General features: G+C 41.0%; 1 protein-coding gene across 1 annotated transcript in view; it reads right to left on the bottom strand.

The window, feature by feature from the left end:
• Positions 1-25,432, bottom strand: part of LOC126354706 (ionotropic receptor 93a) — a 328,580-nt gene that overhangs the window by 203,762 nt on the left and 99,386 nt on the right. Inside the window, exons 3-4 of the mRNA XM_050004573.1 lie at positions 19,740-19,895; positions 1,301-1,400 (exon numbers count right to left, since the gene is read on the bottom strand). Coding sequence (XP_049860530.1) covers positions 1,301-1,400; positions 19,740-19,895 — 256 coding nt within the window. The remainder of the gene's footprint in view (positions 1-1,300; positions 1,401-19,739; positions 19,896-25,432) is intronic.

The following is a 25,432-nucleotide window of genomic DNA, read 5'->3' as shown; positions in this document are numbered from 1 at the left end:
CTGAATGTAGAGCCAGTGGTAGTGGTGTGTGTGTGTGTGGGTGTGTGTGTGTGTGTGTGTGCGTGTGTGTGTGTAGCTGCATTCCGAATGGGTGGTGCTTCATTTAAAAACTAGTCACATAAGCACCTCCTTAGAGAAATGTAAAATTTGAAAACATACTACACTTACTTTGAATAGATTATGTAACAAGTGATGAAAATTGTACTGCACATAGTATAGCACTAAGACAGTAGGATAATACCAAGTTTGATTTGAGATTTGAGATTTGTCATGGGTGGACCCAAATGGTTTTTGGGAGGATTGCAGGGGGGGGGGGGGGGGGGGGGGGGGTGCACTTCAGCTTCTTAGTCCCCCCTGCCCCCTACCCCCCTGAATCCACTGCTGGTAGGTGTCCTTTCAGGTTGAATGCCTAGAAGCCAGAAGTGTGCCGGATTACTGAGGGCCGTATTAGCCAGAGTTCAGAGTATTTCAACAATAGAGGAGCTGTTGTCCACTTCTCTTCACAATTTTTTTAGGAATAGTAAATAATGCCTCACCTTCCATGAGTATTCAGAGTTTAATCAGAAACTGTTTAAATCTTTTAGTTCGAGCTGGTTTGTAGAGCAAAAAAGGGTTCAAAGGAATTCTTGGCATACATATAATGTTCCAATCTTTTTTTCGTTCCATAAAAATGTTTTATTTATATGATCATGGAAGTAAAGTGGAATAATTGGAAGGAATGTTACAGCCTTCCCATGGAATGCTGCAAAGCAGTGTTTAAAAATTGAACTTAACATAATTTGAGCAGTTATCCTTTCTAATAGTAGCACTACTCCTTGAGCATAAGAACATCTCTGGAATTTGGAAATAGGTGTGGTTTACCTGAGTCACGAGATGCTTTCAGGTGGTTCAGTTCAAAATCAGCCGTAAAAGGCAAGTTTTAAGCTGCAGTAACCAGCCAATCACATAGTTTTAACATATGAGCAAGTTTAACTCAACACCTTATTTATATCTGTAAATCATGTAGCACTGAATTTGGTATCTGAGTGGCTTATTCATCTACTATTGTCTCATCAGTACTTTTAAGTTAGTTGCCAGTTCGCCTTAGAAATAACTGAAGGCAGGAGCTTTTCCTTTGCTGTAGTGATTGATTCCATATTTCTCAGTTCCGATGGTCAAATTTTCTCATTAGTGCCACATGTAATATACAAACGTGGAAACTATTCACCTTTTCAGTTGTGTCACTGTCTGTCTTCTAATTCTGCTACATGTGATCTGTCAGCACATACAAAGAAAGTATTTGTTTGTATGAAAAGCTTACCTTGTGTGATCAGCAGCGAGTTCAAAGAATGACAGTGCAATTGGCAAACCACCATCATTACGTGTCATTGCCTCAACTATATTGGCCTGTAATTCCTTAACTGCAACAAACGGTTACACAAAACTGAAGAAATGTTATTCAACAAAATATTGTAAAATTGGTCATAAGCATTTGTAATAAGTATTATCATCAAGTTCCTGGCGCTTATGCAAAGCCATGTAATCTCCAAATTGGGTTATATTATTCACAATATAATCTGGTACTACGCAATGTACATGACAAATCTTTGAATCAATAATTGTTGTAATTCAGTTGATCTAATTCCGTGAGACATCAGTTTGAATACAGCGCCATTTCCAGAGGGCTTGTACCTTCTGTTTTGTCTTCTTGTACAGGTGCTCTTTAGAGGGGAGTTCACGCCAAGTTGAAGGATTAAGCGAAACAAAAATGTTATGGCTTTTTGTGTTATGTAGACTGTGTGTTGTGTAGAATAAAATAGAACTCGTGGTTTAATACATGCACTTTGTGTGCTTAGCCAAATAATTATCCTCATCCTCATATAAAGGAGACAAGCACTACAGAAAAGTTAACAATAATACACTGTAATCAATCAGAAGTAATCTAAAACAAAATTTTGATATTTGTAACAAGAGAAAATTGCTTGATTAAATATGATATCAAATAGTGCCTGCCTGCATATAATCTACATGTACTGTAGTGTAATTAGTGTTCCACACTCATCTGTTGCAGTAAACCCCCTCTATGTCAAGTAACATGCATTACATTACTGTAGAGCCAAACAACAGAACTATCCAGTTTTTTGTAATTTTGCAAGTGCTTTTGATTGCATGAACCATCAAATTCTACCTCTGAAACTGAAATGTTATGGTGTTAATGGCACACTATTTCCATGGATAAAACATAATCATCATAAAAGAAAGCAGAGTATTATTTTAACAAACCACATCATGGGAATAAAATACATCGGAATGAGAAACATAAATATGGCACTCCACAAAGCTCATTATTGACTCCATTCTTGTTCCTGTTCTACATTAATTATCCTTAAATGATTTTGAAATATTATTCAGGATCTGTAATGTTTGCTGATGACACAAGCTTGCTAATAAAGTGCCCAACTCATGCACACCAGGCATAGCCTAAATGATACCTGAGCAAACCTTTACCTGGTTCACAACAAAAATTTAATTCTTATTCAAAAACTCCCATGTTCTGCAGTTTCAGAAATACTAAAATTACCTGTTGATGCTGGAAACAGATTAAGGTCACACAATAAACAAAATACTAAGTGTAAAATTCATTGGTTGAGCTGGGTGGAAAACTAAAATGGAGGCAATATGTAGACAAACTATGTAAAAAAAATCAGTTTTACATATCTTTCACTAAGAATGAGCCATCAATATGAGAGGTCTGGTTTGCTTCACACATTTTTCAACCCTGTTGACTTCCTGAATCCTCTTCAGAGGCAATGCAGTTAAAATGAAGAACATTTTCATCCTGAGAAAGCAGTCAGAGTACTTGGTGTACTATTGTATTCACTGTCTTCATTTACTTTGTAATTGTAGGCAATGTCTAGATTGTCTTTTTTTGTTCATTCTGAAACTGTGTGTGCTAATTTTTTTGGAGCATAAAAATTGAACATGCTAATTAAAATGTTCAATTTTTATAAAGAGAATCATGGTTTTGCATAAGTGCTACATGAGTGAAGAATAGACTCAAATGAGAAAATTGTTTTTTATATTTACTACTGTTCCGATATTTACTCATTACAAAATAACATTTAAGGTAGGATGCTTAAATGTGTAATGATAAACTATGCAATGAAAATATCTCCAAACCTAAATATCAAACATAGGTTGAAAATAGTAATGTATCATGTAGATACCAATTAGCATGCATTATATCTTGGCTAGATGTACAGGAATACAATGAACAACATGACTGTACTAACAGTCATATTAGTATCAATCTAGTGACAGTTGATTTCTGAATATTTCAGTCACAATATTATATAAAGCTGCTGTTGAATCATATACTTTTTAATTTTGTCTCTCTTGTTCACCACCTCTACCATAAATCAGCAGAAATAGTTTCTTGGATTCCCTCAAGAAAAACAGCAACCAGCCACATTTTAAAATCTTTATTGTATGGGAATAGACATTTTTGCTCTTCGCGCATCTTCATCTAATGAATGCAACACTGCATTTGTGCAGCAATGAATCTAGAACTGTTTTTGCAGTCCAAATCAAGGCAGAAGAAGGAGCCACAAATTACAGAAAAAAAGGTAGCTGCACTATTCAAAATGCACTCAATAAAAACTTATACTGCCGAAGATATGAATGTGCTGTTTAAGACTCTCCTAATGTCCTCAGATAATGGTGTGAAAGCTGCACAATATTACAACAATACAGCTTCTTGTCATCTTCAGTTGCTTACAGATGTACGGCTGATGTGGTTTGCCAGTACATGCGCTAGCTCACTAGAAAAGCACAGGTGCCAAAGGGTTGGGTAACATTATCACAGACAAATCATAGAGTATATTGATATCCTGAGTCCCCTGCAGTAGAAATGGGGTATGATCTGTGTATGAGTGACAAAGGAAACCCTAACCACAAGACATGGATCCAGAACATGTGGGCAGAGTGCTGGCACCCAGTTTAAGGGTCCTAACTATGATCCTCCATCTGTGTTGACTCTCTAGATTCATTGGTCAGTGGATGTAAATTCCTTAGTACATCAGTGTTGGTTCCCATGCTTTGCTAAGCTGAAATCCCATGTCTCTGTTAGTGAGGGTTTTAGTTATATGTGTTTCAACTGTTTCTTTAATGACAAAGTCTCACTGTGTGAAGACAGACAACAGGATCTTTGCCTCTCCATGGTTCATGCTATATCCCATGTCTAGACTACATTCAGTAACAGAAGATATTTCTAGTCTACCTGTTATGGCATGAAGACTAAGTTCATTGCATCTGTCTTTAACAGAATGACACATTTGGTCATCGTATGATTTTGAACACTAGGATTGGGATTTTACATGCCTGCAGTCTCCTTACACCTAGGTTGTCTTTAACAGAACCCAGTATCATTTGTACTCAGGTTGGGGGGCAGAAAATACATTTTATTTGACTTTTCTTGAATAGCTTGTCAATCTTAAAGGAGATGCCACCAATGTAAGGTAGAAAAGCCATCCCTGAGAAGTTCTCCATTTCTTCTGTTTCTTCTTGAGGTGTAGTGTGTGCTGGTTGAAGTGAATTTCAAATCTGCTTATCAGAGTAATCATTCTGGACAAACACAGAGTGACAACTCTATGCTCGAGAGTCCTTAATACACCATTGAGTTGAGATGGATGATGGCAGCTCATAGTTCACAGACATATGTCGGTGTGAGCTGATTAATGGAACAAACTGTGACAGAGTAAACAGTCTTCTTTTCTATGGAATAAGACATCTAAAAACAGGAGTTCTCCACTTCCATGGTGAAGCTAATGTTCGGATGGAGAGAGTTAAGATGTTCCAGAAATGAATGAAGTGTTGCCCTCCATGTTGCCCTCCCCAGGTGACCATAGGACAAAGGTGTCGTCCACATTTTTCCAATACCATTAAGGTTTACAAACCGCTGATGAAGTGATTCATCCTTGAAGCCTCCTGTAAAATTGTGGGAGACTGAGGGCTACCCACAGCAAGACCGTCAGTTAGCTCAAATTATTGTTCATTAAACAAAACATAAGTTGAGCTAAGCAGATGCGTGAAAAGATGTGAAATGTTCTTCTTCAGCATTGATCCAGTGTGCTATAATGAATCCACTAGAGGTGCTCATGCAAGCAAAGAGATCACATTGAAACTTACTTACACATCACTTGGTTCTAGATGAAAGTTCCCCAGTTGCTGTATAAAATCTTCTGAGTTTCAAATACAGTGTTCACATTTTCACACCAAAGGGCTCAAAAGGAAAGTCAGTTGTTTGTTGAGATAACATGTTAGGGCTCCTATATTGCTCACAATGGCGTGAAGTGGAGCCACTTCTTTATGTATTTTATTCAGGCCATAAAGTCTTGGTGGATCTGGCTCTTCTACTCTTAAACTCTTTTTCAGATGTTCAGGAAATTGGCTGGGTTTATGAGGGTGAGCGTCTTCCACTGTACTGGATCCATTGAGTCCTTCAAAAGATGACAATACGCAGAGTCTTGCAATAAATCCTTCATCTTGCCAAAATACACTCATGGAAATAGAAAAAAGAACACATTGACACCGGTGTGTCAGACCCACCATACTTGCTCCGGACACTGCGAGAGGGCTGTACAAGCAATGATCACACACACGGCACAGCGGACACACCAGGAACAGTGGTGTTGGCCGTCGAATGGCGCTAGCTGCGCAACATTTGTGCACCGCCGCCGTCAGTGTCAACCAGATTGCCGTGGCATACGGAGCTCCATCGCAGTCTTTAACATTGGTAGCATGCCACGACAGCGTGGACATGAACCGTATGTGCAGTTGACGGACTTTGAGCGAGGGCGTATAGTGGGCATGCGGGAGGCCGGGTGGACGTACCGCCGAATTGCTCAACACGTGGGGCGTGAGGTCTCCACAGTACATCGATGTTGTCGCCAGTGGTCGGCGGAAGGTGCACGTGCCCGTCGACCTGGGACCGGACCGCAGTGACGCACAGATGCACGCCAAGACCGTAGGATCCTACGCAGTGCCGTAGGGGATCGCACCGCCACTTCCCAGCAAATTAGGGACACTGTTGCTCCTGGGGTATCGGCGAGGACTATTCGCAACCGTCTCTATGAAGCTGGGCTACGGTCCCACACACTGTTAGGCCATCTTCCGCTCACGCCCCAACATCGTGCAGCCCGCCTCCAGTGGTGTCGCGACAGGTGTGAATGGAGGGACGAATGGAGACATGTCGTCTTCAGCGATGAGAGTCGCTTCTGCCTTGGTGCCAATGATGGTCGTATGCGTGTTTGGCGCCGTGCAGGTGAGCGCCACTATAAGGACTGCATACAACCGAGGCACACAGGGCCAACACCCGGCATCATAGTGTGGGGAGCGATCTCCTACACTGGCCGTACACCTCTGGTGATCGTCGAGGGGACGCTGAATAGTGCACAGTACATCCAAACCGTCATCGAACCCATCGTTCTACCATTCGTAGACCGGCAAGGGAACTTGCTGTTCCAACAGGACAATGCACGTCCGCATGTATCCAACGTGCTCTAGAAGGTGTAAGTCAACTACCCTGGCCAGCAAGATCTCCAGATCTGTCCCCCATTGAGCATGTTTGGGACTGGATGAAGCGTCGTCTCACGCAGTCTGCACGTCCAGCACGAACACTGGTCCAACAGAGGCGCCAGGTGGAAATGGCATGGCAAGCCGTTCCACAGGACTACATCCAGCATCTCTACGATCGTCTCCATGGGAGAATAGCAGCCTGCATTGCTGCAAAAGGTGGATATACACTGTACTAGTGCCGACATTGTGCATGCTCTGTTGCCTGTGTCTATGTGCCTGTGGTTCTGTCAGTGTGATCATGTGATGTATCTGACCCCAGGAATGTGTGAATAAAGTTTCCCCTTCCTGGGACAATGAATTCATGGTGTTCTTATTTCAATTTCCAGGAGTGTATGTTAGTGCAGGCAGAAGGTCAGTAGGGTTCCCCTCATCAACAAGTAAAATTGCTATTTTTGTGTCTACTTGTAAAGAACAGAGTACCTCAGTGGTGATCCTACTTATAGCCATGCAAGTCTCTCGGCTTATTTGTTCGGCAGTTTCACTGGGAAATTACAAGATACCTTACTCAAAACCACTGATCAAATCCTTGATGTGTAAAGTATTTGTAGTGGTACAAAAATTTAGCCCATCTTCCAACACTGATGTAGCAGCATTGCTCAGTGCTTTATCTGTGAGATTAAACGAAGTGCATCTGTATAGTTTATCTTCTTGTGATGAGTGGCATGTAGGGTGCTGGAGCTTGGAAGTTTGACAGACCACGGCCTGCTGCCATGTCCAACCCAAAAGCGACTACACCCAGGAACCTGCTAAAAAACACTGTGAGATATTCAGATGAAGTGAAAGAAAGCTTCCGGCGAAGACTAATTCTCGCTTTGTGTAATGGATTCATTCTCTCACCAGAGCCCTTGTAGCTCATTGTTTAATCATTCTGGCGGCTACAGAGTCAATCGAGTTGAAGAATATAATTTACTACAGAATGCAGTGGATCATCATCTCCTTAAGGATCCAACAGATGCAGTACAACAGAAGACATCCTCATTCCTCAAATCCAGCCCGCTTCCTCAACTGTTGTAACCGCGACTGTTCTGGTTGTGGGATTGCTGAGAACGAAGTGCGGCGAGACCAAATGGGAGCAGTCTGTGAACAACAAAGAAACGGGAAAGGACAGACATGAACAGCAATGGATGACCGAGTCAGACCTTACGACGACAACACACACAAGAAGCAACGGGGTGACGAGTGACAACCAAACGAATCCACAACATCCACTAGTAATGTAAACAAAGCAATGTAAACATGCTGTCTGTTGCCAAGATGTCGATAGATTCCACGAATTTCAAACTGCCTAGCTGAGCGAGAGGCCGGCGCTTATATACAGGATACAGTCCATCGCTATTGGCTGCTGGGACCACGTGCTCCACTGTGGTGCCCTCACATTATACGCGAGCCAGGAATGTGCGCAGTCATGGCTTATGATGCGATGACTGTAGAGACCTCTAGTGGTAATCAAGGTACATGCCATCTGGCGCGGATTCAAAACCCCTGGCACTTGGTACCAGATCCCTCCCTCTTGAAACTTGCGTGTCGTTGCGGAAAAGCCCCAGATGGTGCCAAGGTGGGCGACAGATGGGAGAGACTTGGGACTATCATCTGATTCTACAAGGTTATTTCTTTTTGTACTGTCTGACTAGACACTTAGTTTTTTGTGAAACTCGAAATCAGCAACAATTTGATTTTCTTCATTTTTAACTTTTGTTTCATCTATATTTACTTTTTTTTACAACAGCTGCAGTGCCAGAAATATCATCCATATTACTTGAACTCAAAGTCGAACCAGCAACATTTTTTGCGAAAAATTTATCTACTCTGCCAAGTATTTTTATAACATTGGCTTCTCCTTTCTTAGCTGAACCCTTGACACATTTTTGCAACAGCTCACTGGCTTCAGGAACCTTCCCTTCATGCTTAAAAACAGCAAAGCTGAAACCACTGTTCAAAAAAGGAAATCCAGAATGTGTTTCAAACTATAGACCAATAGCCCTACTGCCTGTATTTTCTAAAATTTTAGAAAAAGTTTTTTATAAGAGATTGTCACATTTCCTAAATAAAAATAAAATTCTATCTCCTTCACAGCATTGGCTTCAGGAAAGGCTATTCAACTGAAAGTGCAATATTTGAATTTCTTAATGAGATCTATACTAAACTGGATGCAAGTGAATTTGTGACAGGCATATGTCTTGATTTATCTAAAGCTTTTGACGTCATTGACCATAATGCCCTACTGCAGAAACTTGACCAGTCAGGAATTAGAGTGGCTCAAGACATACCTATGTGGTCCCAAACAGGTGGTTGAGGTGCAATGTACTGACCATAACAAAATCAGCTACTACTATTCAGGATATGAAAATGTGAAATATGGTGTCCCTCAAGGATCAGTATTAGGACCCATTCTGTTTCTTCTCTATGTCAATGATCTTATGTACAACAAGTATTGCCAAACTACCCTCCAATTTGCAGACGACACAAGCTTCCTTATTAGTGGTAAAACAGAATAAAAACTAAAAGACTCTTTTATACAAACAATGAACAGTGTATAACAGTGCTTCATCTACAACAAGCTGATTATAAACAAAGAAAAGAGAGTAGCTCTGAACTTCTATAATGTGAAAGGAAGACACCACCCAAACATAGAAATAGAACTTAGGGACAGAGTTCTTGAAAGTGTTGACAGCACTAAATTTCTGGGACTCTGGCTCCAGAACAACACAAAATGGGAGGCACATATTGAGTATTTGCAAAGAAAACTAAGCAAAACCTCTTACATGATACGGATCTTAAAAACTTGTTGCAGCAAAGCCAGCCTGTTAAATGTATACTACTCCAATGTGCATTCTGTAATTGAATATGGCATACTCTTCTGGGGCAATACAACAACAAATATAAAACTTTTCAGGATGCAAAAGAGAATACTAAGAATTATTGAAGGGGTAAACAATATGAAATCGTGCAGACCCATATTCAAAAAACTGTCAGTTCTTCCCCTTCCTTGCATTTTTATCTACGAAACATCAGTTTTCATCAAACAATATATCGATAGACACCCAGATATCTTATTTAAAAATTAAGATATACATTCACACAATACAAGGCAAAAATCTGACCTTCATGTGAAACAGGTGAGAACATCATTGTGCCAAAAAGGCACGCTACATACTAGGATAAAGATTTTCAATAATCTACCTAAACATATTAAATTATTAGGTAAACTCTGTAGTTTTAAGGCTGAAATAAAGGCATATTTAATTGATCATTGCTTCTACAGTCTGACAGAATATATAAAAGCCAAGCAACAAAAATAAAGAGGCATTATTAATATTCTACTTTGTATGTTTCCTGTGATGTTTGTTGTATTTAAGAATCTGTGCTAAATTACCTGAATATCTAGTCCTTAAAATTACAATACAAACTGTATTTTATCTTGTAAATACCTAACCATGTCCAATATCCTTGTATATATTCTATACATATAGGATTTGAAGGACTAAATAAATAAATAAAAACCCACATTTCTAAAGCTATACGGTTCTGCACTTAATCATGCTATAAGGTTAAAGCAGTGTGGTTTCTGACATATTAGTCATGTGGAATGAAACTATGTTAACACTCCAATGCAGGAAATACATTTCCAACACATGACATCGTTCACCCTGCAAATTTTCTATACCACTCACTAGCGGAGAAACTTTGAGATGATAAAACTATTACTTTCTACTCCAAAAGAAAGAAAGATAGATTCTATGTGATTCATACACTGTACAGCTTTCTGGAGGCATACAGCCCCCGCTGTTCACCTCCGATTATGGTTGGGAAATTGTGCTGTACTCGCATCAGTCCTATAAAATGATCTTCAGCAACAGAAAATACATGAAACAACACCTTATGGGGAAATAGTGTATGACATGTGAAATTATACATCACATGCACCAACTTTGTGAACAAAACTCAGTCTCTTCCACACACAACGTCTGTCAAGCAAATGTATATAGGGATTGCAGTACTGCACAAATCTCTGTCACTAACTTAGAATCACCATATTTACCAAACTGAAGACTCAATTTATATCAAATATGTGACAGGGAAATGGAGTACTTTACATACATCTACGTTCATCTAGAGGAGGGTGCCAAAACAGGTTTTCCATCGGTTCGATATATATGTATCATCACACATGCATTGGAAGTCCTCTACTGGCTGTGGTAAGGAGAGGTTTGCTGTTACTGATTGCAGGAAGATATGGCTCTGAGTCACGAACAGAACAGGTAATTGAGTGTAAGTCAAGCGCAGGTTATAACTCACGACTAATACAGCCTGAAAGAACAATGGAAAAAATAGTTAAATGTGTGGTAAATGACCGGCCACAACATTGCCCTCTCTCTAGAATGCATCATCAGCCTAACATTAAACCATATCTCATACCAGCCCCTCTCAACCAATTACTCCATCTATTTTCTATCATCCTTTAACACAGATCCTTGTCAGTTTAGAAGCAGATGGTTCTCTTTTCTAGGAAAGCATCTAAAACACCAATAAACTTCTACATATCCCTATTACCTCACTAGATATACAGCGGAATGTTGTTTAAAACAATGCAGCATCTGTTCTCTAAGGTATTTGATAGCTGAGACCACATGGTTGTGGTTGGTAGACAGTACATAGAAACATATTCTAAATACTGTTTGTTAGAGTTTAAAAAACGTAAAGAGCCTTGCACAGGATCATACTTATGATCCATTCTGTAGTTATATATTGCAGCCCCCATGCTGGTACTATAAAGCTCTTCAGCTAAGAACTCTTTATAAATATCTGTAAGGTGGTTTCCAATAACTTCTGGGTCAAATCTCTACATTTGGTGGTAATCGACATTACACAGACTGTCCTGGCGAAGGCGTTTGCTGCTATCGCTGCTGATGGTGTCACTGGCTAAACGTTTCATCTTGTAATGCAAATGAATACCACTCAAACGAATAAACGGAGACTAGAAATACTGATAAGCATACAATCAAACACACTGGTAAACTGATAAAGGCAGAATGAGAGCACATGGATATTGTGACTTCTTTTAGGCTCTTGTCTGGTTGATACATAGGTTAAGCAGCCTACACTGCTGTTCCTACAGCTTCCTATGTGTTTTCTTCCATTTTTCTTTGAACTGTCGTCTTGATTCCCAAGTCCTCTGGCAAGTTGGTTGTCGGTTTCATTCATTGCCGCTTAAAAGCTTGCAACTAATTGCCGGAAGCGCTGTTTAAGCGGCGATATAACGGCACGTTAGTGCAAGTCCGTCGTGGGTAAATCGAGTGGCAGGTGCAGTGCGAGCCTGAGGCTTTGTTCTGCACGGCCAGGAGCATCTTCACTGAGGTGTCGGACGCGTTTCCCCAGACTATAGGAGCGTACTCCAACACTGGCCTGATGCGTGTTAGGTAGAGAGTTCTATTGCAGTCCGAAGGTAGTGTTGTCTCTGGGTTCAGCAGTGGGTACAGCGCATTCTGGCCAGCACCTTTGCCCGCACCTCCTGAATATGAGCTTTCCACGACAGGCGCCTGTCGAGGGTAACGCTTAGGTACCAACCAGTACGTGACCATGGTATGTGGCCACCCATAATCTGCACCGGCCTGATGTCCGCTGGCACCTTCTTCCGCGTGAAAATCACCGCCTGGCTCTGGCCTGCGTTGAATTTGAGCCGCCATTTGGTGGCCCAAGCTCCGAGCTCGTCGCAGGCTAGCTGCAGGCAACGACGCAGTAGTTGCACGTTCATGCCCCTCGCAAACAAAGCAGTGTCGTCCGCGTAAAGTGCCAGGTGAACCCTCGGCGTTTTCGTGAGATCTGCACAGTGTAGAGGCAGTACAGAAGGGGGCCGAGGACAGACCCCTGTGGTACTCCCGCTATGATGGGACGTGCTGTAGACTTCCCATCGTCGGCTCGCCCATGGAAGGTGCACATGCACCACAGCGAGGGTTTATATAACCTCTACCCCTCCACCCGCCATTTTACTCATGGAGTCAATATGAGGGCAACATTCTACCCCACCTGCAGATGAATGCTGGTCCGAGCAATCGGGACAAGTTGGTACTGGCCATGGTTTTCATGCAGTTGTGGATCCATCTGAAAAAACGCTGGCTTCCAGTCTGCACAACTCTCTGTGGTGAGATGCGGCTGCAAGAGGATGTGCTGCTGCTTTGCAAGTCCCCAGTTACAACCACTCCTCACGTAAAAAACTACTGTGATAGCGGTAGTGTATTTAACATTATTTTGCAGGATCGTCTTTAGAATTTCGATGCAGTGTATTTGTACTCCTTTATTTTAGCAATGTATTTTTTTCGAGTGTATTTTGCCATAATACACTCCTGGAAATGGAAAAAAGAACACATTGACACCGGAGTGTCAGACCCACCATACTTGCTCCGGACACTGCGAGAGGGCTGTACAAGCAATGATCACACGCACGGCACAGCGGACACACCAGGAACAGTGGTGTTGGCCGTCGAATGGCGCTAGCTGCGCAACATTTGTGCACCGCCGCCGTCAGTGTCAACCAGATTGCCGTGGCATACGGAGCTCCATCGCAGTCTTTAACATTGGTAGCATGCCACGACAGCGTGGACGTGAACCGTATGTGCAGTTGACGGACTTTGAGCGAGGGTGTATAGTGGGCATGCGGGAGCCGGGTGGACGTACCGCCGAATTGCTCAACACGTGGGGCGTGAGGTCTCCACAGTACATCGATGTTGTCGCCAGTGGTCGGCGGAAGGTGCACGTGCCCGTCGACCTGGGACCGGACCGCAGCGACGCACGCCAAGACCGTAGGATCCTACGCAGTGCCATAGGGGACCGCACCGCCACTTCCCAGCAAATTAGGGACACTGTTGCTCCTGGGGTATCGGCGAGGACTATTCGCAACCGTCTCCATGAAGCTGGGCTACGGTCCCGCAAACCATTAGGCCGTCTTCCGCTCACGCCCCAACATCATGCAGCCCGCCTCCAGTGGTGTCGCGACAGGCATGAATGGAGGGACGAATGGAGACGTGTCGTCTTCAGTGATGAGAGTCGCTTCTGCCTTGGTGCGAATGATGGTTGTATGCGTGTTTGGCGCCCTGCAGGTGAGCGCCACTATCAGGACTGCACACGACCGAGGCACACAGGGCCCACACCCGGCCTCAGGGTGTGGGGAGCAATCTCCTACACTGGCCGTACACCTCTGGTGATCGTCGAGGGAACACTGAATAGTGCACGGTACATCCAAACCGTCATCGAACCCATCGTTCTACCATTCCTAGACCGGCAAGGGAACTTGCTGTTCCAACAGGACAATGCACGTACACATGTATCCCGTGCCACCCAACGTGCTCTAGAAGGTGTAAGTCAACTACCCTGGCCAGCAAGATCTCCGGATCTGTCCCCCATTGAGCATGTTTGGGCCTGGATGAAGCGTCGTCTAACGCGGTCTGCACGTCCAGCACGAACGCTGGTCCAACAGAGGCGCCAGGTGGAAATGGCATGGCAAGCCGTTCCACAGGACTACATCCAGCATCTCTACGATCGTCTCCATGGGAGAATAGCAGCCTGCATTGCTGCAAAAGGTGGATATACACTGTACTAGTGCCGACATTGTGCATGCTCTGTTGCCTGTGTCTATGTGCCTGTGGTTCTGTCAGTGTGATCATGTGATATATCTGACCCCAGGAATGTGTGAATAAATTTTCCCCTTCCTGGGATAATGAAATCACGGTGTTCTTATTTCAATTTCCAGGAGTGTATATTTCAGTTCCATGTGCACCTGGGAGGGTAGTGTAGTATTTTGTATGTGAGTGCATTTGAACCAAATTGTTTACAGGAACATCTGCAAATATCTTTAGGCGTTAAACACTTTACCTAATTTGTTTATAGATGCAATTATTCAGGAGTAGTGGAGAAAGACTAAGAGGTTTCGCAGGTGTGCCACAATCTTTTCAAGAGTGTCGATATACATGGCAAAATTGAGGTAATCCACTATGCATCGATCTTTTCGAAAGTGTATTTAGAGAAGTATTCAGCTTGATTTAGTAACTCCTGAAGCAACTTGTGTTCAGAGGCAAGTGTTCTTCCACAAAACTGCGCGAGGTGCTTCAGGGACGGTTTCACAAATGTGTCGCAATTGTTTTCGAGTCTACATTCAAGTGTGGCGGTGGTGGTGCTCCTCAGAATAAAATGTGTAATTCTTTCAATATTCCCACGTCATCTGCAAAGCTCTCTCTCTCAATCTCTCTCTTTTTGTCTTTGTGCGATGGTACATGTAGTTCCTGGGATTAAAAAATGGAAATGATTGTATGGCATCGTCGGCTGGTAGGCCCCATTCGAGAAAGTTTGGCTGCCAAGTGCAGGTCTTATTTCAGTTGACGCCACATTGGGTGACTTGCGCACCGGTGATGAGGATGAAATGATGATGAGGACAATACAACACCCAGTCCCCAAGCAGAGAAAATCTCCAACCTGGCAGGGGATCGAACCCGGGCCGGCTTGCATGGGAGGCGTGTTCCTGCGATATCTTCAAGTAATGTATGGGACAATATTTTGCAGCATCAGATGTAATAACTCCTGAAGCAGTTTATGTTCATCAATAAAGAGTATCCTTGTTCTGGGGATGGGAAGGGGGGGAGGGGGCACAGGTATTTCCAACACTACAGGATGTGCTTAGCCAGCACAGATACTTTGGGCAGGTAACGCAGCGTATTAACTGGCAGTATCTCAGGGGCCCGTTGGAAGAGGCTGCATGGCGGAGTGAGTGAACATCTTGCTTCCTGCACTTCGGAAGACTGCACTGAGTGGGTTTTTAGGGAATGATCTACATTTATAGCACACAAAAGTATCAGTATAAGATTTTCAGCGTAACTTAGTTCACATTCGACTTTACCCAATGTCAATGCTACTGGACTTTTATCAGATGACCTGCATTTACAGCACACACATTTATCAGTACAAGTTGTGAAGCGTAGCTTTGACCATATGCATCTTCACCAAATAGCAAGGCTATCGACACAGTCGTCAGGTGCTAATATACTCCTCCTTCTCCAGCACAGACACTCATCCATTGAATACAGTACACAATTACGTCTGTCCTCCTAGTCCAGCAGCTAGATACAGACTGAGTGCTTTTCCCGCCATTTTCCCCAGACCGCCATCTTTAACTATGTCATGGGAGGGGAGAGGGAATGAACGACAGCGCCCCCTAGTGGCAGTACTGTGAATGAGGTCAGTTGGACTCTGGACCTCATGATGAACACACTGGATGGAGCTGCTGCCTATAACAGCTCAAATTGTTTGCATAAACAATGCACACAAAATAAAGTCTCATGTCCATTTTATCCAACAGCCTAGCACAGACTGAGTCCTTTTCCCGCCAATTTCCAGATGGGGTGGGGAGGGGAGTGGTTGGGGAGGGGGTTAGGTTAGTGGAGGTAGCCTAATTGCCCTATTTTCCCGCCAAAATTTGAACTTCCCCCATAACGTCACTGCGACATTTCCACACCTATGGATCCCATCTTGGATCCGCCATCTTGAATAAATTTGGGAACAACACAGAGTGGGGCAGAACATAGTTTGCTCTACAACTTACAAGAAAGTTATATACTGCCACAGCCTCAGTCTACTGGGATTCAGTGGTCAATGAAGGTGTGGAAATACAAGTGGAAAACACCCTGCTCAATCAAGACGAGTTTCCAGCTCAACAAATCATAGAAATCATTTCATATCTGCGCTCTCAAACGAAATATTCATACTAGGCATACTTATCAACAACATACTCTGTAAGCATTGTGGTTTTCCTAATTCTGCGATTGCATTTCTTTACTCTTAGCTGCATCGAGTTTAATCTGTGACTGACGCTCTTGTTACCAACTGTGTCATCTCTGATGCATGCGCGTTTACCCCACAGTGTGTAAAATGATTTAAAAACTTGCAAGCAATTCACCTTGTGAATGTCTGAAAGGTTGTCTGTTGATATATCAGAAAAATGAGTAAAAAATATCCGAGACACATGTACGAAGAATGAAGGAATAAAACAATACGCTCGAAAAACTTCAAGAAACACAAAGATCTTGTTGTCCGGCTACACATACTAGATCTCCAGCATTAAAGACCCATTTGAAGTGGATGCGACTAATGATGTGATTGACTGAGATGCAGCATTTCAACTTAGCATAGCATGGAAACCAGCATTGGGAGTACTAAAACATCAACAGGCACAGACGAATGAATCCAACGAGTTAACGCTAACAGGGAATCAAAGTCAGGATACAAGCTCGGTGACAACACTCTCCTGCAACGCACATGCGAAGACCATGACCCGTTTCTCTGTCAGGGGGCTTTGGATGTCAATGTCCTCTAGGATTCATCTACGATGACGTTACAGTACCACCCCATGGCGTCTGTGTTTTGCTAGCAGGAGAGCCCGTATATTAGTGAGTCATAACAGCATGTCAGTAAGCACCTGAAACGAGCAACTGCCTCACAGAAATATTCACTACATTATTCGACACAATGCTCATAAACCACTGTAGCAAGGTATGAATGAACTGGGCCAATTGAGGATGCCAGAAAGTCCGAAACGTTTCTTCACATAAAATAAATTATTAAAAACGTGTCTAATTGCCTTATTTCTTCAAGTAATTCAATCCACAGTGACAGAGCTCAACCATCATTAATACAGGCAAATTATTATAAATTGTAAGAGCGAAATTTTGGAATCAAACAGTACTGTTGTGTAAATGTAGTTCTCCACTACAGGTAAGTTTCTCTGGGAGATGAGCGACACAGTCATTTGAGGAAAAGGAATTCATATTTACTATATCTTATGAATGGTTCCCAAGATAAACACTGGTAAATGTTCATCATCATTACGATTTGTTAAAAGTTTTGTACTGATTGTTAATATTTAACAGTTTAAACATTAACAATAGTTCATAATACATTATAAACAGCTCACTGTATATTTACAACAGTTTACTGTCAGTTTTAAGCACCCCACAATAAATTTATAGAAGCCTAGCATCAAATTTAATACGAATTTTTACTCTCAGAAGCACATGTTGTACTGGTTATTTTAGCGGCTCTCCCCTTTCCTTACTGAAGGCAGATATATCCACACTAAAACCTAGCACATCTTCTCACATCTCATATTTCTTCTCTGAAATTCTGCCGTTGTAAACAAAATCCCACCATTTGGGGAAAATGGAACTAGGACATTGTCTCATATACGAGGTATGATGTGAAGAGCTCCATCATGCTGAAAGTATTGTGGAAGTCCTGTTGTTTACAGAGTGCCCTCTGTTATTCAGGTAACATCTTTTCCAAAAAATACACATGATTGCGTCTTGTTGACTGCATCTGCACACCACTAGTGGGAGAATGCTAAGTAGGCCCCTATATCAAATGAATTTATGTCATGAAGCATTCGAGAAAGAGCAAAATTCAATACACACTTCTTTTCAGACCAAGGTCCTGTATTTACAGAAAGAGCTGTTAACTGAACATAAATTCTAAAACCACAATCTGCAACTGGTTTCCATGTGTCATATACATAAAATATTGCGACATGCAAATAAAAAGGTTGACAGTGTCAAATTCTTGAGATTTCAAGATGATACCAGTAATAAACTCACTTGGGACGAATGTACTTTAGCAATGCTGAAATGACTAAACACAATATTATTGCTTTGTTGACGGGTACAGGAAATGTAAAAATAAAAATATCCGAAATACTTTGCTTATTTTCATTCAATAATGAAATCTGAGGTAATTCATTACCTAAGCCTGAACTTCTGTTATTTCAGAAGTGTGAAACACAATGACGTACAGCACAAATTTAAAACTTCCCTCCGAAGCTTATCCAGAGAACTCAGTATATTTATTCCTTAATGAAATTACTCACAAATAATATATTTGTCTTTCAAACAAACAGATCAGTTCAGTGAATTAATAACAGTACAGGAAATAAGAAAATTCTACATAAAGAATGAAAATCACATACTTTGGTTGAAAAACGTGCCCATTATTCAAAAACACACATTTTTGGTTAAAAGTTTAGCTACCAATAAAGTACACTTTTAGAGAACAGGAAATAATTTATTGGTGGCTTACTCCTTCAGTTCTATTGACTAATTTCCTAGCAGAACCAACTGCCATACTGCTATACAGGGTGAGTCAGTAACTATTGCCACCAAGAATAACTCCAAAAGTATGATAAGAGCAGAAAGGTTTGTGGAGCAAATGTTGCATGGGACAACAGGGGACATAATATGACGTTGCTTTTTTGTTAGTAGGTTCATGCCATCTTTGTGACTTCGTTGACCTTCAAAGAGGTTACTGTTACACATAACTGGATCCGTCTCAATGGCCGCTATCAGAAAGTAAGTACCAAACTATAGCATCCCATTTAGTAGTAGTAGTAGTAGTAGTAGTAGTAGCAGCTTTATTCATCCATAGATATCTTTTTACAAGGATATAGGACATTTAAAAAACAATGTTGACCTTCATATCTCTGAAGCGACCCCACTTAGCAACAAAAAACCAACGTCATATTGTGGGCCCCATTGTCCCATGCAACATTTGTATCACAAACTTTTCAGCTACTGTCATACTTTCGGAGTTATTCTAGGTGGCAATAGTTAGAGAGTCACCCTGTATACATATATTTTTAACAATATTGCATAACACATGCACTGGCATGAAACTTCTGCATCTCTTTAGCCAGTTATTGTAATTAGTGAAACTTTATTTTTTTCGACATCTGTCAACAATAGTTTAATGAGATTATATCATGCAGTTTAGGGCAATTTCAGTTACATTCTGTAGAAGGATCATTAGCATACTAGTATCAGTTGTGTTGTTAATACATATTATGTATATTTATTTTTCTGGCATATTGCATATCCTCTAGGATCTTTTTATGAAGCAAATTGGGTATTTAATCTTCCTGTAAAGGAAAATTTCAGTCGTCTCCCTTAATACTGAATTTTCCTTCTGCGACACTCTGTTGTGTCCATCTTTAATGGAGTTGTATTTTTTCCTTTACAATAAAAGTTTTAGCAAACATGGGAAAATTGTGGATTGTCCATTCTTGCAAAACATACTCCCCTCTAGTTTAAGAGTATTACCTGGCTGACGCTGTCGGTGGAACAACACCACTGCAGAATTCCAGGACAGGGCACCTCCACTTCGCAAGTCCAGAACAAGCTGCGCCAGCTCATCTTTTACTGCTGTTATCGGCACAGTGATGGCTTGGCGTGGAGGTAATCTTGCACAAGGGCTATCTGGAAAGCAAAGAAGTAACCACTGATAGTTTGTTCGTTCCTGATGAGATAGATACCTGCAGAGTGTAAGGGTAGTCATAACAACACTGGTTAGCTGGGAATCAGAATTGTAGCTTCGCCCACTCTCTGGTCTTCCTTTCTCATTCTATCCTTTTGTTGTATTTCCATAGCCATGTCCTCACCTCCATTGTAATCACCTCTATCCCAAAACTCATGTCTCCTGACAGCCACTACACCTCCCAACATACCTCCCACCAAATCAATTACCACCACATCTTCACAGCACCATTCAACTCTCCTATTCCAAGCTTATCCTTTCCCACTGCAGGGTCAATAATTTAGAACAATGCAATGCTATCATTTGTTTTTTACTATGGGCACCTGCAGAAATGTATATGAAAAGGGGCAAGATTATAAGATATCCATTTTTTGTATAATTAATATGGTGAGTTCGAGAATGTGTAGTGCCTTAAGAACTTAATTTGGCATAAAACGCAGAAGACATATTGCACATCAAATGTCTGACTGATTAGTACTCAATATTTTTCAAATATTACTCTGTATCATGTACGGGTATCTTATAAAGTTCATGAATGTTTACAAACTGTACGTTCTTATGTTGAAATGCAGGGAATCAAACCTACAAGTGACATTTCAGATATGATATAGCCACTGAGCGAGAATGACAGAATGATGAAAATGCTACACATCTTGAACATTCACAGGTAGTATGATGAAAAGATGCTCATAAGCACAATGAATTCTCTGACAGGAAAACTATACTTTTGAATTAAGAGTAATATGTGTACTGGGTTATTAAATTTCAATTAGAATAGTGTGAAGTCTTGTAATAGAAACTCGATTACGGAATTTTCGGAGATTTGAATTACATTGTTGGACACCATTAGAAAAGAATTGCTAATCTGATGAAATTTCTAAGACAGAGTCAACTTGAAGTCAAGCATATGCTGCTTATGGATCATTAAGTCAAGACTGAGATTACATTCAATCAAAAAGGTTTCATCAAAATAATTATCTTATCCATTTCACTTGATTGTGTAGATATTGCGATTTCATGGCAGACACTTTGTATGCTTCGAATAGAGAGAAGAGCTTGCAAATAATAACATGGTGTGAAGTTAAATGTTCAGGTCTAAAGTTTGTGAAGTTTTCTGTTTGCTCAACACTGCTGCAGCCAAATGCTTATAAAGCATTTCGTCATTGCACCATGAGGATACTTGCAGTTTCATATACGTCATGTTATAATTATCATAGAAAAGAAATAACAGAACATTACAGCAATCATTGAAGCTTCATAAAGCAGATGTAAGCTGACTGATCTACCATAAGTGAGTGAATTGTCAGTGTTTGTATATATGAAAGAGTGTTGATAAGGGGTATATTCAGATTAATGATTTTCTTAGCTATCAAAACTTGGAAATGACTCAATCTGCACAGTTTACATTAACCTCCTGAAAGTTACTTTGTTGATATATGTTTTTTTGCTTTAAGAGTCATGATAAGAATTAATGATGACATTCTGAAATTTATTTATGGAGAAATCTAAAGTATAAATTTCAATAAAATGGACTTTGACTGTGTGGTTGCACTCTGTCAGTGCTTGGATAGGACATAAAATGGATACACCACTTACAATATAATTATTCTAGATAATTCTCTACTAGAGAGCCTTTCTGTGTACAGTTAGATGATCACAGTTACATTGACATTTAGCAATTGTGTAGTGGTACACGCCAATAACCTGACATAGACATGCACCTAACAACTTCATAGTAATAACAGTAAGAACAATGCAAGGTAAACTGTTTTGACACCTTAAAGGTAAGTGTAAATGCAAAGTGCATCTTCTGGTATTTTTAAATTGAATGCAGGAACCCTTTTTTCATTAAATGACATATAATTATGTCCTCATATAATTAAATACAACATATTCGGTGTGTTATGATATAAATCTAGAAAATGTTCAAAAAAGTTATTTTCATTCATATGCCAATAACGTTCAGTTGATACGGAAAATTAAAAGTCTGAAATGGAAAGCAATCAGATGCAATGTTGGCTATCAACAAAAATTGCCAGCAGAAGAGGCCACTGATTAATGCGCCTCGATACAAGAAACAAATTTAAAAAGCTGCTTGCTATACTTTGGCCTCACTTATAACATTTTTTTGCTTACAAAACGTGTCAGGCTGAGTGCATTTATTGAATTATTTTAATACCATCCACTTTTAATGATGATTTTCAACTAAATTTAAACGAAATGAATTTGGAAGCCACATTTTTTAGGTTATTTGTTTAAAGTGTAACCCAGGAGAGAAGAATATAACAACCTCTCCCACAGAATCCACAGACTGGCCAGTAGAAGAGACTGCTAAAAATATAGGATTGAACCAATGCAGTTGCATATGTAATAGGTAACATATGCAGGAATGTGTAAAATTGTTATTTGTACAAAGTCTCATTTAAACTTTTAGCTAGATCTTTTTCTTTGGGAGGGCTCTTAGATGACCTTTGTTAACAATGCAAATCAAATAATAATCTTTCCTGTCAATATGTACGGTGACACAGGTTCTCAATACTCTATAACAGAATCTCAATGGAAGACAACATATAAAGAAAACACTTGTGTCAATTTGTAATATATAAAACATGGTTATTGAAGCAGGATTACGTCTAAAGCGCACGCAATTTAATGTCAGTGACCTATTATTTTCTTCTCTTTGGGAAACTGTACAATTATACACACATAACCCTACATAGTGTTATTATTTTCTGTTGAAAAATGCTAACGATTAATTTTCTCCAGGAAGGTAGTTAATGATTTATGGTTCCACTCCCCATCAGATAGCTGAAACACATGTGTCCATAATTAAAGCCACAAACCGCTATATCCCCAATTGCATCTAATTGACGGTATAATCATACATACTGTCAACAGATGTCTGTAAAATCGTGTTCTGTACGGACGATGGTATTCTTGTCAACTTACAATCACGCCAACGAATGGGTTAGTGTGTGCTGGGTGGTTCTACATCCACAATCGCCGTTTATACAGTCACAGGTGGGGCGGTATGACACAAAGAAGACGCCTATCAGACTCTCTGCGGTGAAGGACCATAAAAAGAAAGGAAGCAGAACACTCGCAAACTGACGTGGCCCAATGGCTTAATGAGAATCGTTTTGCTGTTTCTCGGATTTGGCGACCATTTATAGAGACTAAAATAGTATCCTGAAGATCAGAGCATGGCCTACCATGTGTGATGTCAGATAGATAGGAGTGTTATTTGGCTGTAAGGGCACAACAATACCGCCTTAGTACTGCACAGCTACTGGAATTTGACCTCGCAGCATACACTGGGCGTGTCGTATTGAGGTAAACGGTACGAGAAGGCTTCGGCAAAGTGGCCTTTGGTGTCAGACTCCTGCTGTATGTGTACTACTCATGCGTCTTCACAGAAGGGAACGTCCAAAGTGGTGGAATCAACATACCACGTCGAAGAGTGGGCCAATGATATTTTCACAGATGAGTTGCGGTTTGGTCTGAAGAGTAATGAACCAAGCATTCGCATCTGAAAAGAGCGTGGAACACGATTTTGGGACCCAAACATTGTGTAAAGAGATCGATATCGAGGAGGATCCCTAATGGTGTGGGCAGGGATTATGTGGACCACTCGAACACATCTTCATGAAATTGTACTCTTGAAAGGTTTAACTGCTGTCAGATATCGTGACGAGATTATGGGACCTCATATGCGGTTGTTGTGAAGATGCAAAGAGGTGTGGACCCAGACCTCGTACTGGTGGACGATAATGCTCGATCTCATAGAGAATTTGTGTTTGATGTCTTGGAAACGGAAAATGTTGCATCCATGGAGTGGCCTGCTCGCTCTCCCGATCTGAATCACATAGAACATATATGGGATGCACTAGGGAGGCAGGTTGCATCATGTCTACATCCACCTACCACTCTCCAAGACTTGTGAGCAGCTCTGCAGCAAGAATGGACGCTATTGCCTCAACATGAGATTTATGACATCATTCACATCACACTCTGTCGCTGTCATGCCTGTATTGCTGCCAGAAGTGTTCACACCCCCTACTGAGCACATTAACCAGTCTTGGAATATATGTGTGCAAGTCTGTCAAGTTGCAAAAAATGAAGAACAGTTTGTATTCTTTACATTTGTATTCTTTACATTGTTCCTACTTTGCTATCAGCTGTTTGTACTGTTTCGTTGCAAAATAAAAGCAAACTTGCAAAATTTCCATTTGTTGCTTAAATTTTGAACACAAGTGTAATTAGGATAATTTATTACCCTGTTCTAAAAGGATCCTTATCACTGACTTCATTAGAATAATTTATTAGACTCTCCGACTTTTCTCTCCAATCTTTTTAAGGGCAGTTACCCTATTGGTTACCTCAAGGTCAAGATGGCGTCCACTGCAACAGCACGGGCCAAGATTGCTGCTGAAAATGGCTGCCTCTATGAATTGTTGCATCAGTCTGCCTAGCCAAAATGATGGCCCAAGATGGCTACCTTTATGTCATCAGAAGTTTATTTAGAGTTCCCCTGCTTATTTGATGGGTTTTTAGATACCTGTATATTGGATAGTATATTTATTTCAACATTTAGGAATGCTTTGAGTGACCCAGACTTGCGTGTAGCAGAACTGTGTTTTAGACATGCTTCAGCTTTCAAGAGTTCTTATAATTAGGCTTTTTATGTGGTCATGCTGTATCCAGAGGGTGTCTGCCACCAACCCTGGCACTGTCTCTGACGTATGCCAGTGGACAGACAGCTGCAGCTCTCTTCTCTCCTCACAAAGCCTTGTACCCACATGACTCGGATGGCTGTGGGCCACAGCTATCTCTTGGCCATGACACCTTACTCTCCAGATGTCTATATACTACATTATGCAGATGTCTGGACACAGCTGTCTCCAGTTGTCTGGTTGCCCTTACCTCATTCCCCCAACACTTGGCAAAGTTCGAGCAGGTAGAGCCAGCGGCAAATTCACACACACTCTTCACTCTCCTCTTGACCCTCATCAACTAGATAAGACGAGACTTCACAATCAGAATCTTCATCAATATTCATTGAACCTTTTACCATGAAATATTCATGCAGTGAGGCTATATCAGGGGAGGGAGATGTAGGTTGCATATGTCCTCATACTTATGCTTGCATTTCAAGTAAGTAACGAAAAACCATTTGTATATGTATGTTAGCGTCGGTGGTTGTTTATAGGTACGATACAATGAACTTTTTCTCATTTTATAGATGACAACAATGACATATATGGTATACCATCGTCCTATATCCCTCTTCCAACGAGCGTAGCAGTTAAAAAGGAGCATTATTTATGTCCTAGGTAGAGACAATTTCCGCTTTGTACGGTCATTTCTGGTTTCGTAAAAAATACACGACAGATTCACAGCGCATTAGTCAATAAGAGATGTTTAATGTTTGTGGGCACTATAACTTTCCTAGTATTGATTTCCGCATGAAATCTAAATC

Source organism: Schistocerca gregaria, chromosome 1 (assembly GCF_023897955.1).
Source record: "Schistocerca gregaria isolate iqSchGreg1 chromosome 1, iqSchGreg1.2, whole genome shotgun sequence".
Lineage (NCBI taxonomy): Eukaryota > Metazoa > Arthropoda > Insecta > Orthoptera > Acrididae > Schistocerca > Schistocerca gregaria.
Note: the sequence above shows the minus strand (reverse complement) of the source record. Positions and strands in the feature narration are given on the sequence as shown.